Source organism: Callithrix jacchus, chromosome 10 (assembly GCF_049354715.1).
Source record: "Callithrix jacchus isolate 240 chromosome 10, calJac240_pri, whole genome shotgun sequence".
Classification (NCBI taxonomy): Eukaryota; Metazoa; Chordata; class Mammalia; order Primates; family Cebidae; genus Callithrix; species Callithrix jacchus.
The window spans coordinates 43,831,156-43,844,100 of record NC_133511.1 but is presented as its reverse complement, the minus strand read 5'-3'; the positions used below and the strand labels follow the sequence as shown (position 1 = coordinate 43,844,100).

General features: G+C 36.4%; 2 protein-coding genes across 11 annotated transcripts in view; one reads left to right on the top strand and one right to left on the bottom strand.

Moving 5' to 3' along the window:
- CCDC82 (coiled-coil domain containing 82) overlaps positions 1–8,398 on the bottom strand; it is a 36,429-nt gene extending 28,031 nt beyond the window's left edge. For 7 of the 10 annotated variants that reach the window (XR_013523151.1, XR_013523150.1, XR_013523149.1 and 4 more), the window contains exons 1-3: positions 8,309–8,398; positions 2,477–3,225; positions 1,452–1,656 (exon numbers count right to left, since the gene is read on the bottom strand). Coding sequence is in view for 7 of the 10 variants with exons in the window: in XM_035265200.3 (XP_035121091.2) it covers positions 1,452–1,656; positions 2,477–3,211 (940 nt within the window). In the remaining 3 variants the exon portion in view is untranslated. Of the gene's footprint in view, positions 1–1,451; positions 1,657–2,476; positions 3,226–7,826 lie in introns of all 10 variants that reach the window. The other 3 variants (XM_078339902.1, XM_078339901.1, XM_017977676.3) reach the window with 1 other exon arrangement.
- Positions 8,399–8,481: 83 nt separating this feature from the next.
- On the top strand, positions 8,482–11,708 carry JRKL (JRK like). Its single transcript, XM_002754685.7, has 2 exons — positions 8,482–8,543; positions 8,947–11,708. Exon 2 carries the CDS (start codon positions 9,114–9,116, stop codon positions 10,683–10,685), a length of 1,572 nt encoding a protein of 523 aa, XP_002754731.4. The 5' UTR covers positions 8,482–8,543; positions 8,947–9,113; the 3' UTR covers positions 10,686–11,708.
- Positions 11,709–12,945: the final 1,237 nt, after the last annotated feature.

Sequence of the window (12,945 nt, the reverse complement as noted above, 5' to 3'; positions counted from 1 at the left end):
GTTGTAAAACTATTAATTTTATTAAATTTTGACTCTGAAGTACACATCTTTGTAATATTCTGAGATGAAATGGAAAGTGCAAAAAAGTACTTATAATGCATACGAAGTACAATGATTGTTTTGAGGAAAAACACCTGTGCAACTGTGTGTGCTGGGGAAAAGCCTCATTTTTCACAAAATACCATTTTTATTTGAAAGAAAGAGTGATAAGCTCTGGTTATTCAGACTTGGGAATCTGTTCGACTTTTCTCAAAAAAGAAAAAAGTAAGCCTGTTAGATCAAAAAGAAGAATTCATAGCGTTTGTTGCCAATGATAAGAATCAAGTTTTAAGGTAGAAATTATAATTCTGAAAAACTTGTATGTGTTATTGTGAGCCCAACAGCTTCTCAATACCTTAAAAATAGTCTCACGGGACTGGTGGTGATATTTATGAATATAATTAAAAAAAATATATATATATATATAAAATGAAATATGTCAACATTTGGAGGATCTGTATCATCCAGTGAACCAATTTTTTCCAAATGACCGATGCATTTTATCACAGATTCATGCATGGGGAAACGATCTAATTAAACTGCAAGACAGACCAATGGTTATACAAGTACTAAAAGTTCATTTATATGGGTTTAGAATTACATATTATCTTTAAGAAAGTAGTATCATTTGTCAAATTTTGGCATGGTACCAAATGAGAATATCGACAGTTATTTTAAAAATTCTATTAAGATACTCCTCCCTTTTCCAGCTACCTGTATGAGGCAAAATTGTTTTTATAAACTTTAACCAAAACAACATGTCACAACAGACTGAATGTAAAACCAGATATAAGAATCTATCTGGCTTCTATAAGCTGGACATTAAAGACTTATTAGAATGTAAAACAATGCCATTTCTCACATTTTGGGGGAAAATATAGTTACTTTGCATAAAATTGTTATTTATATGAATGTAATAAATTTATTGAGGGTTATTTAAAATAAATTAATAAATATATTTTAAATTTCTCAGTTTTGATTTCTACATTTAAAATTATTAGCCCCCACGGGCCTTTAATTCAGTGAGTTAGGCCTGTCAAATTTTCCACATGGAAAGCGTGGTGGCTTATGCCTGTAATCCCAGCATTATGGGAAGTTGAGGTGGGCAGATCACGAGATCAGGAGATTGGGACCATCCTGGCTAACATGGTGAAACCCCATCTTCACTAAAAATACAAAAAATTGGCATGGTGTGGTGGCACATGCCTGTAGTCCCAGCTACTCGGGAGGCTGAGGCAGGAGAATAATTTGAACCTGGGAGGTGGAGGCTTCAGTGAGCTGAGACTGCACCACTGCACTCCAGCTTGGGTGACAAAGTGAGACTCCATCCCAAAAAAGAAAAAGCTAATTTGATACTTGATATAACATCATGATAAGAACAAATCATAAAATATTCTTAATATTGAACTTACAAAGAGAATTCTGTTTTACTAATTTCAGTTGTGATGTAGTCAATTTTTCTCCTTGTTGGTTTTTATTCTCTTCCTCTCCCTCCTCATCTTGCACTACAAAGTCATCGATAATATAATCATCTCCATCTTCATCAGATTCATAATCATCCTCTTCTTCCTCCTCATTATCTTCATCACTGCTTGGGTAGGATTCCTTTTCAGAGTCCTAATTAAATTAAAATAAATGCTTCAGTAAATTGTCCCATTAAAATGGAAAGTATGGATACAAAATTAAAAGACAGATAAATCTGACAGCAAAAAAAATGATCCATAGAAATTAACTTCATATTTTATGGTTAAAAATAAATAATTTTGTCATATTAAATGTTGAACTTTTGAAATTATTGATAGGAAAACTATATCTTGGTTAAGTGACATAAAATGTTTAAAATGGACATTAGAATTATAAGAAGTAAAATACAAAAAAGAGCATACAAAACAATAAATAGTCTTTCAATTTTAGAAAAGAAGGACGGACTGAGGCTCATGATAAAACAGTGTATAGATACAACAGTATAATCAAATGTGTTCAAGAACACTTGATTAAAAAACAAATTCTAGAATTATTGAGAAATGGAACAGACTAAGCACTTTGATTTTTGTAAAAATTAAATACTTTAGGCCGGGTGCGGTGGCTCAAGCTTGTAATCCCTGCACTTTGGGAGGCCGAGGCGGGTGGATCACGAGGTTAAGAGATCGAGACCATCCTGGTCAACATGGCGAAACCCCGTCTCTACTAAGAATACAAAAAAATTAGCTGGGCATGGTGGCACGTGCCTGTAATCCCAGCTACTCAGGAGGCTGAGGTGGGAGAATTGCTTGAACCCAGGAGGCGGAGATTGTAGTGAGCCGAGATCGTGCCATTGCACTCCAGCCTGGGTAACAAGAGTGAAACTCCGTCTCAAAAAAAAAAAAAAAAAAAAAAAATTAAATACTTTAAGGAAAAAACTAAAAAACAATAGCAAAACCAACAAAATATAACGCACCTCAAAATCTCTACCACTATTGCGTCTCTGACGAGATCTTTGTTTTGAGAGTTCTTTCAGCTTCTGAAGTTGTTCTCGCTTTCGTGCAGCTAATGTTTGTTCAGGAGTTTTTTGCTCCATTTCCACTGAAGAACCTTCATCTTCAACCACTCTACGTGGACGTTTAACACCTACTTTTCTAACTAGGATATCACTGTCATCACTCTCATCACTGTCATACATCACAGAGGATAGCCTTTTTCTTTTTCCTCGCTTGACGTGTTCTTCTTCTAAATCATCCTCTATTATTTGTCCAGTTTGTTTGTTGAGAACATTATCCACTTGACTTAGATGTTTTTCCTGATCTTGTAAGTCAATATTCCTATGTTTAGTTTTGTTCATTTCTTCTACATAGGTTGAACTGTTGCCAGAGTTAATGAGATTCTTACTGTCGTTTCCTTGACTTTCAACTTTACTTAATTTAAGCTCTCTTTCACTTCCTGGTGTTTTATTACAATCAAATCCTTTGTTACTATCAAGCTCTTCATCATCAAAACTTTCATAATTATCAACACTTTCATCACTATCAAGCTCTTCATCACTATCAAATTCTTCATCATTATCAAGCTCTTCATCACTATCACATAATTGTGAGATACTGCTTCTTTTGGTTCGCCTCCAATCAACTCGAGATTTCTGCTCAGGCACGTGACTTTTAGAATTTTTCCTTGTTTCATGTCTTCTAACATGTACCATTTTCACTTAAGCTTCTACAAAATAAAGTTGTTAGAAATATAACAGTGATAATCAGATTACAGCAACGAATGCATTTATGGTACAAATTATATTAATTTGGCTTTATTTAATGGTCTGCAAAGGCAAAATCACATGAAATATCAAGTGAAGATGGTAGAACAATAATTTAACAAACAATTTACTGAATGCCTATGAAATAATTATATGAACATCTATTGTGAATTACGTTGTATGCTGTGCTGATCATAGAAAAATCACGGTCCTGTCCTTTAGAAGATTATTATCTCTGTGTAGAACGAAAACATACTAAAACATGTAATAATTAAGAATATTTCAAGGTAGTATTTAGCATCAAATGAATAACATAAATATCTCAATGGAAGTGGAAAGATGCAGGAAAATTAGTAAGGCAAGTCCCTCACTTTATCTTGAACAGACATGATCTGATAGCATTCTGAAGGATTCATTGCATTTGAACAGAAAGAATAAAAGAAAAAGGGATGTCAGGTAAGTAACGACAGTAAGGGCAAAACTCTGGCTTTAAGAAGGAATATGGTATGTTCAGTAAATAAGTGTGGCTTAAAATGTATAAAACAAGAGTTGTATGCTGGAAAAAAGAAGAAAAGAATAGAAAACTGAATGAGATTACCAGGATGACTCACCCTGTAGGCAAAGATTCTGAATAGAGAAATGATATAAATTATAAAAGAACAATTTACACAAAGAAAGTTATCAAGTAACAAATGACATAAAAAAGAGAGCAGTGCAAAACTGAGAGATAACATATCCACTAAGATTGTGGCCTCTTCATACCTTAATAAAATGGGAGTGGCTTTCCCTCAAAGTTAAAGATAGAATACAATCCAATAGAAAACTTAACTAACAATCCAATAATGTAGTTAGATGAATTAAACAAATAAGTTTCATGGCAAAGCAGAGCATGGTATTGGGAAGGAAAACAAAAGCTGTCAGTTAATCATTTAGAAAAGCATGAATTCCATTAAAATTATCCCAAGAATATATTAAAAGAACAATTAGTGACAGGTAAGATAACTAGAAAAAAAGTAACACGTATGTACTTCTGTGGTTGTCAATGAATAGCAATATGATTACAATGTAATTAGACTGACCTCATAATACATGTGTTAGAGGTTATATATTGAACTGACAGCTATCCCCACCAAAGAAATCACCTTATGAGATTGATTATTCCAATATTTCCACCACAGCACAGAATATTCCTGGAGTCTTTCTATAAACCACACACTATCAAAAATAAATAAATAAATATCTAAAAATATTAATATAATCACACTTCATTTTTTATCCCAAACAGTGGCTTCAACACCTACTTCATTCACTTGTCTCAGTTGTAAAGACCTGTTAGCAGCTTGCAGAAATGAAATCCAGCTTAACAAGATAAGAATTAACTATCATTAAAAATATTCAAAAAATATGCTGCAAATTCTGAAGGTAATTACAAAAATTCAATGCCAAAAATGTTTTGAGCAATGGCAATATTACTGGACTATATTTCTAGTTTTCCAAGAGGATTACTTTTTTTCCTATAGACTATGGAATGTTTATACAACAAGACTTTCTGTTAAAATGGTAACACCTCACGTAAAATCGGAACAGGGGCTGCCAAGATTATACACCAGAAACTGTAGTGTGTAGGACGAAATATAGCTTTTATTTTTTTTAAGAGGCAGGTCTCATTCTGTTTGTCCAGACTGGAGTGCAATGGCATGATCATAGATTACTGCAGCCTTGAACTCCTGGGCTCAAGCAATCTTTCTGTTTCAATTTTTAAATTTTTTTGTAGAGATGGAGGTCTCACTATATCCTGAACTCCTGGCCTCAAGTGATCCTCCTACCTTGGTCTCAGTGCTGGAATTACAGGCGTGAGTCATTGCCTAAAATATAACCTTATGACAGTAACTACTATAGGATATAATCAGCATTGTAATAGCAATCTAACAAATTCTGGTCAACAGAGCAGTCTGCTATTTGAAATTACACTTGGGTTGCACCTTACAAAAGGCTTATATTAAAATTAGTAAAGATGAAAATTGTGAGTAGTCAAAATTACCCTTCTAAAAAACTCTGTATTACTCTTAAAGTATGGTTTTATGTATAATATACTGTGTTATAATATGCGTTACAAAACAACCAGTTTCTCCTTCAGATTTTAAATGGCTTACTGTTTCTTTGGTTAAGCACCACATGAACTAGGCATCTTATATTTTAAGCCATATAGTACAAAGAAGTATTTGTAAACACACAAATTTGCATAAGCTAATTGTGCATATGTGCACGTGTAGTACATTACATTGTAATAACAAAGTATGGCTTTCTAATAAACCTGTTTGATTGGGAGAAATAATGAAAAGACATTTATGAAAATAATGACAAATACAGTTGCAGTAGATACACTAAAGCAAATATGGACAGTAAAGAACATTAAAGTGAAAGATTTTTATTAGTACCCAAAAGCAAATTCATATACACTAGATGATTATCTTACAGAACTATAACATGTCAAAAATTTCAGTTATTTACCACAAAACAGGTGATTTCTATGACAATAATAGAAATGATTAAGAATGTCACACTATTAAAAACTTATGACTGCACAGTTAAGCTATTAAAAAAACTGTCAGTTTCTACTGCATTTTCATATTTATTTTTAAATCCTGATAATGATCCTAGGAGGAAGATATCTACTTTTATGTATAAATATCAAAGCCAAGGGACACAGAGTTTAAATGACTTACCGAAGATCACACAGCTTGTTAGTGACAGAGCAGGGATTAGAAACCAGGTCTCTTGATTCCCCACCCAGTGCCACAAAATGACTGCTGCCAATATCATATTTGTGCAAGGCAGGAAAAAATTAAGCTTTTAAAAATAATTGTTTTATCTCTCATTCATGCCATATTTTAGTTTCAGAAAAATGACCATTAAAATGGTTTAGAGTTTACAAACATGCATTTAAAAAAAATTATGTAACTGAATTTTACTGCACATGAGTTAGGCCAGAAACTTCTGGAAAACATCCACTAGGCAAGAAAACAATGTGCAAAAGAGATGAAAATTTGTGGACTTCCCTCTATCATTTTATTAATAACACCAATTGCAAAATTGAAAGGAGTCACCAACGAGCCCAAGAGTAAAGTTTCATAGAAAGGGGGTCTGATGAGAAAAATATTTTGGAAAACAGCATAATTTGAACGCTTGAGGCAGCATCATTTATTTAAACAAACTAAATCAGGTTTCACTGGACCAACTGCCAAACTGCCAGGGTCTCTCATATTTCAAAATGACCATTCATATCAATAAGGTCACAAATTCTGTTATTGAAAAATAATTTGAACATGTTTGGTTCCTCTTGTTAAATTGTAGATATCTTTACAGTATTAGCTGGGAAGGGAAGAATGATAACAGAAGGAAAAGATGAGTGAAACTTGAAAGAGAAATGTGAAGGAAAAGCTAGTTTGATGGGTAAGACATCTTGGTCTTTAGAATCTACTCTTAAAAGAATCCATGCAAATGAATGTTACTTCTGTATATGCTGGATATACACTTAATTTCCTGAAATGAGAATTTTATTAAGCTTATGTAATGATACCTTTAAGCAAAGAGGAAAACAAAGAAACAGAAAGCATTAAATAACTGAATGAAGATGATCAACACTATCACATCTTTGTGTTTCATGGTTACAAGATGCATATACATAGCTATGTTATCTGCCAAAGAATATATATTTAAGGCAATAATCCATATTGCTTGCATTCTTTCTGTAACACAGTACCTCTACAGCTAAAAGAAAGATACTTTGATGATGCCATTTGACTTTCTCATCAGAAGAAACATACTTCCTTCTAAACTTTGAGGTTAATTCATACTCAAAAAAAGAATCATTCTAAAAATCACCTACTTGCTGTATAAACAATGAAGGTGGTAATTAACCCTTTTGAGATGTGAAAGGCAGTGGAATCCCAGATCATAATTTGGACTTCCACTGGGAGGTATCCATTCTTGTGTGTAAAACGTCATCCCTCTTTGACGTTTTCTTTTATATGGCATTTTGGAGAGCAAACATTAATAAGCCAAAAAATAATTACTGAATATCTACCAAAAGAAAGGATCTGCTTGGAACTGTGCTGCCACCAGATATAATAAACATCATGGTTTCTGCTCCCAAAGAGCTCACAATCTGATGAAATTACTAGGGACACCAAAAACAAGCCAGCATAATACACAATTTGAGGGCTACAGTGTACGATTATGATCAAGTTCTTATCACATTGCTGTGAATAAATTTAACATAGTCCGTCTATTGGCTGGAAAACAGAACAGCAGAACATGTCAGAAATAGGGAATAAACATAAAGAGAGGAAAGCCAATTTCCCCCACTTAGAATCACAGTCTATCATGCCACAATTTCCCAAAGTGGATCCTGCCAGCATGGGATCCGGGATAACTATACTACTCATTAAAATCAGTTAACAATGAAGGTGGTTAGTCTAATCCAGGAGGAATGAATGGTAGACAGAGGAATAGATCCTCTCAGGAATTAACACCTGAAAGGGTGATTTTCATGATTACACACCTCTTTGGCGGGACGCAGGCACCCAGCGCCCGCTAGGCCACTCGTCCGTCACTCTGCCTCCAGGAGGGAGGGGCACAGTAGCTAGGAAACCGGACCCTCAGACAGAGGTTCGCGATGACGCGCGCAGAACGACAGAAACCCCCAAACCCCAAAAGGACTCTGCACCGAGAAAACAATTAGAAGGGTCTGGACAGGCCAGAAACCCGAGAAATCACCAACTGAGCTCCCCACATCAGTTCCAAGCACCTCCCCAAGGCGGAAATAACGGGCACCGTGCCCACTGCAGCTCAGCTGAGGAGGAGGGCTAGAGGGGCAAAGGGTTGAGGGGCGCCCTTGGGTCCACCCAAAGAGCGCCCGCGGGAAATTTTCTCTTGACCCGCCAAGAGGCGCGGCTTCTCGCGCCACTCCAATAAACCATTAGTAGCGAGAGCGCGAGCGAGTCCCAGCCGGGAGCCAGCCCCACACCGCCCTCGCGCTCTCACCTTTCAAAGCGCCTCCGCCTCTGCCTCCGCCTCCGCCTCCGCCTCCGCCCCAGGCACCAGCTGTAGACAAGCGACGCTCCTCCCTCTTCCGGGGACCAGGGGAAGTCCCGCCTCTGGGAGGAGAGAGGGGCGGGACCGGGCGGTGGGAGGGAGCGTCTTCCGGGAGTGTGGCTAGGGGCGGAGCGGCTGCCGCGCGGTAGTCAGGGAGCTGTGCGGAGTCCTGGTTGCAACAGAGGTGGGGAGAGGGGTCTGGCGGTCTGTGAGGGACTGGGAGGACTGTCCTGGCTAAGGCCGGCGCGTGGAACTGGGGCTGCGGGGTGGGAGGACCCTGCTGCTGCGGAAGGAATCTAACATATCCGTTCCCCTGAGGAAGGGAGCCAGTCCTTGACTCCTTGGCTCTTCCTCTCTCTGCCGTAACTTTGGGGTGTGGCAGGGGTTAGTGACTGGCGCTTACCCGGGATTTGGACGTGCAGGAGGTTCGTGGCCACGATGGGACTATAGTCTTTCTCTCGGCTGCTGGGGTAATAAAACACATGTCTTTAATCCGGATTATCCGCGGTGACATAGGGCCTCCGCTACTGCCCGTATAAGTTAAAGGCCTGTTCTCAAACTTCCTCCTCTTTCACCTTCCTCTACAGTCTATTTGCCAGCCAGCCCCAGCCCGGGAGGGGATCAGGGCCACCAGGTTGCTGGTAAGGTTGAAAGACTAAGTGTGTCAAGACCATTAAAGAGAGTCTGTGTAAGAGAAGTCAGGATTTTGTGGATTGCTACGTTGTGAGTGTGGGCTGAGTCCCAGAACCTCGCTATGTCGGGGAAACGGAAGCGTGTGGTGTTGACTATTAAAGATAAGCTTGATATAATAAAGAAACTTGAAGACGGAGGTTCTTCCAAACAACTGGCAGTGATTTATGGAATTGGTGAAACAACAGTTCGGGATATAAGAAAAAATAAGGAAAAGATTATAACTTATGCAAGCAGTTCTGATTCCACAAGTCTTTTGGCCAAGAGGAAATCTATGAAGCCATCCATGTATGAGGAATTGGACAGGGCAATGCTGGAATGGTTCAACCAGCAAAGAGCAAAAGGGAATCCCATATCTGGACCAATTTGTGCAAAAAGGGCAGAGTTCTTCTTTTATGCTTTGGGAATGGATGGTGATTTTAACCCCTCTGCCGGTTGGTTAACTCGTTTTAAGCAGCGGCACAGCATTAGAGAGATTAACATTAGAAATGAAAGATTAAATGGAGATGAGACTGCTGTGGAAGATTTTTGTAACAACTTTAGAGATTTTATTGAACGAGAGAATTTACAGCCTGAACAAATCTACAATGCAGATGAAACTGGACTGTTTTGGAAGTGCTTACCTTCTAGGATTTCAGTAATCAAAGGTAAATGCATTGTCCCTGGGCACAAGTCAATTGAAGAAAGAGTCACGATCATGTGTTGTGCCAATGCAACAGGTTTACACAAACTTAAACTTTGTGTTGTGGGGAAAGCAAAGAAACCTCGCTCCTTTAAATCAACTGACACTTTAAACCTGCCAGTCTCTTATTTCAGCCAAAAAGGTGCATGGATGGACCTTTCCATTTTTCGACAATGGTTTGATAAAATTTTTGTGCCACAGGTTCGAGAATATTTAAGATCTAAAGGCTTGCAGGAAAAGGCTGTGCTCTTGTTGGATAATTCACCAACACATCCAAATGAAAATGTCCTAAGGTCAGATGATGGCCAAATATTTGCTAAATATTTACCACCTAATGTGGCCTCATTGATTCAGCCTTCAGATCAGGGAGTCATAGCAACAATGAAGAGAAATTATCGTGCAGGTCTTCTCCAGAACAACTTGGAAGAAGGTAATGACCTGAAATCATTCTGGAAGAAGCTAACTCTGTTGGATGCACTTTATGAAATAGCAATGGCATGGAACTTAGTAAAACCAGTTACCATTAGCAGAGCATGGAAGAAGATTCTTCCTATGATAGAGGAGAAAGATAGTTTGGACTTTGATGATGAAGATATTTCTGTGGCTACTGTGGCTACCATTTTACAACACACCAAAGGATTGGAAAATGTGACTACTGAGAACCTTGAAAAATGGCTTGAAATAGACAGTACTGAACCAGGCTATGAAGTGTTAACTGATAGTGAAATCATCAGGAGAGCACAAGGCCAGACAGATGAATCCAGTGAAAATGAGGAGGAGGAAATAGAGCTAATTCCAGAGAAACATATCAACCATGCGGCTGCTCTCCAATGGACTGAAAATTTATTGGATTATCTGGAACAACAAGGTGATATGATTCTACCTGACAGACTAGTAATACGTAAACTTCGAGCCACCATCAGAAATAAACAGAAGATGACAAAGTCAAGTTAATAATGTCATTTCAGTTTTATCATTGTTCTGCTCATTGTGTTTGTGATACTTAAACTTCTTGCAATATGGCTTAATGTTCTGAATTCTCAGACCTGGTCCTGTGAAATACAGGTACAAAATGTATCTGAAGTGGTTTGAGGATTATGTGTTTTCATCATTTGTATCTTTTGTCCTTTTATTTGTACAGATATTCTGAAGATGATACTGAATAGATACAAATTACATGTTCACGTTTTCACTTTTTAGAATCTGCAATTATACCTTCTGTAACAGTGGCACTGGCATTTCCTAAATTTTCTGGGGAAAGTTAGAGATAACACTCTGAGCACTTTTCTGAAATCTTTTGCTTGATTTATGAAGGCTACCATAGTTATTTTTTCTTGTGTTAACCATCTTAAATGGTGTTTTGTATATTTTAATAGACTGACAGGATGAGAAAGATATTAGGTTTCAGGATGATTTATAATCAAAAATGACATTCAATAATGGGGGAATAATTATGAATTATAAAAATTATTTGGACATCATACCTCAGCTCTCTTATATTTGTGTGAGTTGCAAGAGGGGGAGATTATTCTGGAAATGGAGTAAATATGGGAAGTGATTGCCAAATGAGAGAAACTATGGGAAAGCTGATTTATAAAGAGGCATTCTTATCAATTCATTTGTAGGAAACTGGGAATTAAAAATCTGGGGAACTTTATGTTATTTATACAAAGGGAATAAATAGGCTGATTTTAATTTGGTAATTTGGTCTTTTTTATTATGAATTTGATAATGGTATAGGTTTATTATTTATTCATCTAATTATAGTACAGGTTTTGTAATGTTACATGTGATGATATGAGCTCCCACCTTATATGGGAGAACATCTTGGGAATTTGAGATTTAATAAGTTTTTTGTTTTATGTTAGTTTTTTACCGCATACTCGCAAATGTTGTCTATAATGTGAAAAATGTTGTCATACCTGGCCCTTTGATGAGAAAAGGAAATTAAAAGAATAAAGCTTTTATGATTTTAAACAAGTCATATGTTTGTATCCTGTTTTATGAAGAAAGCAGAAATAATTATGGAAAGGCCAGACACTAAGGAATATTATTGTTTATTATTTTGACATGTGTAAGAAGGGATTAATCTGCTAAAATGTAATCTAAATCAGAATTTTGATAATTTTTTTAATAAACTAAATGTGTTTATTCAAGACATTGAAAATACTTTGCATATATTAATATTAATATGACTTATAATTTAAAAGTAAAGTGTTTCCATGCTATTTCATGTTTTGGCCCCAAAATTTTTATAAATAAATTAGAATTGTTCTCTATTAGTCATTTTTCAAAGGTTTAACTTTTTTTGAAATAATTAACATTTTATAGTGCTTTCTGTAGAATACTAAAACTTGAAAAAATATTTTTAGCTTTCCATAATTTCTGTGATCTTCATGATATATGTTTGTCTAGATTTTTCAGAAGATGTGTGATGAAAGTGCTTTAAAATTGTGTTCATTGCATGAATTTCCTCAGTGTAGAGTGGGAAAAACTATCAGAAGTTTACATACATCTTAAATCAGATAGTGACACGTTCTACTATAAAGTAAGCTGTATATAAAATAATTTTTCTAAAATGAAAATATGTGCTACAAATACTGGAATTTCTGCTTTGCCTGGATTTGCACAGTTTTTAAAATTAATCATGTCAGTGCAATGCAGCTGTTTCATTGCCACCTAGTGGTAAAACTAACATTACTGTTAAGCTGTGTGATTTTAAACTTTAATCCCTAGTAAAAGGTTCACTGTTTTGTGGACATGAGTGTGAATCTTGTGACTCTTTCTTTAGCCAATAATAGACTGCTCTTCTTTGGTTTATGGCTATTCTCTGAAATCTGCCAGCACTGGTAGTCTAGCCCTGTTTTGGTTCCTTCTGTCCTTAGTTATAAAGACTGATCAGTAATTGTACCAGATGATGCCAAAAGCTATTTGGGTTCTGTATCTGCCCCCAAAGTTGTAAATCCTTAGCTCCTAATTCGTATTCTATCAGTGCCTTACCAGAGGCTGTGTTTGGCAATCTATTTATCCATTTAAACATTTGCCATTGGCTCATGTTCTCTTACCAGTTTCACAAAATTTTTTCTCATTGATATTCCTTGACACAAAACTCTCAGCCAGTGACAGTGCAATGTTTCTTACACTTCTAGTAGTCAAGAATTGTGTGAGAATAGATATATCTACATGAGTTCACATAGGAAATTATAATGTTGCT

Coding starts and splice junctions, on each gene's coding strand:
- JRKL (XM_002754685.7), top strand. CDS start 9,114: ATGTCGGGGAAACGGAAGCGTGTGGTGTTGACTATTAAAGATAAGCTT.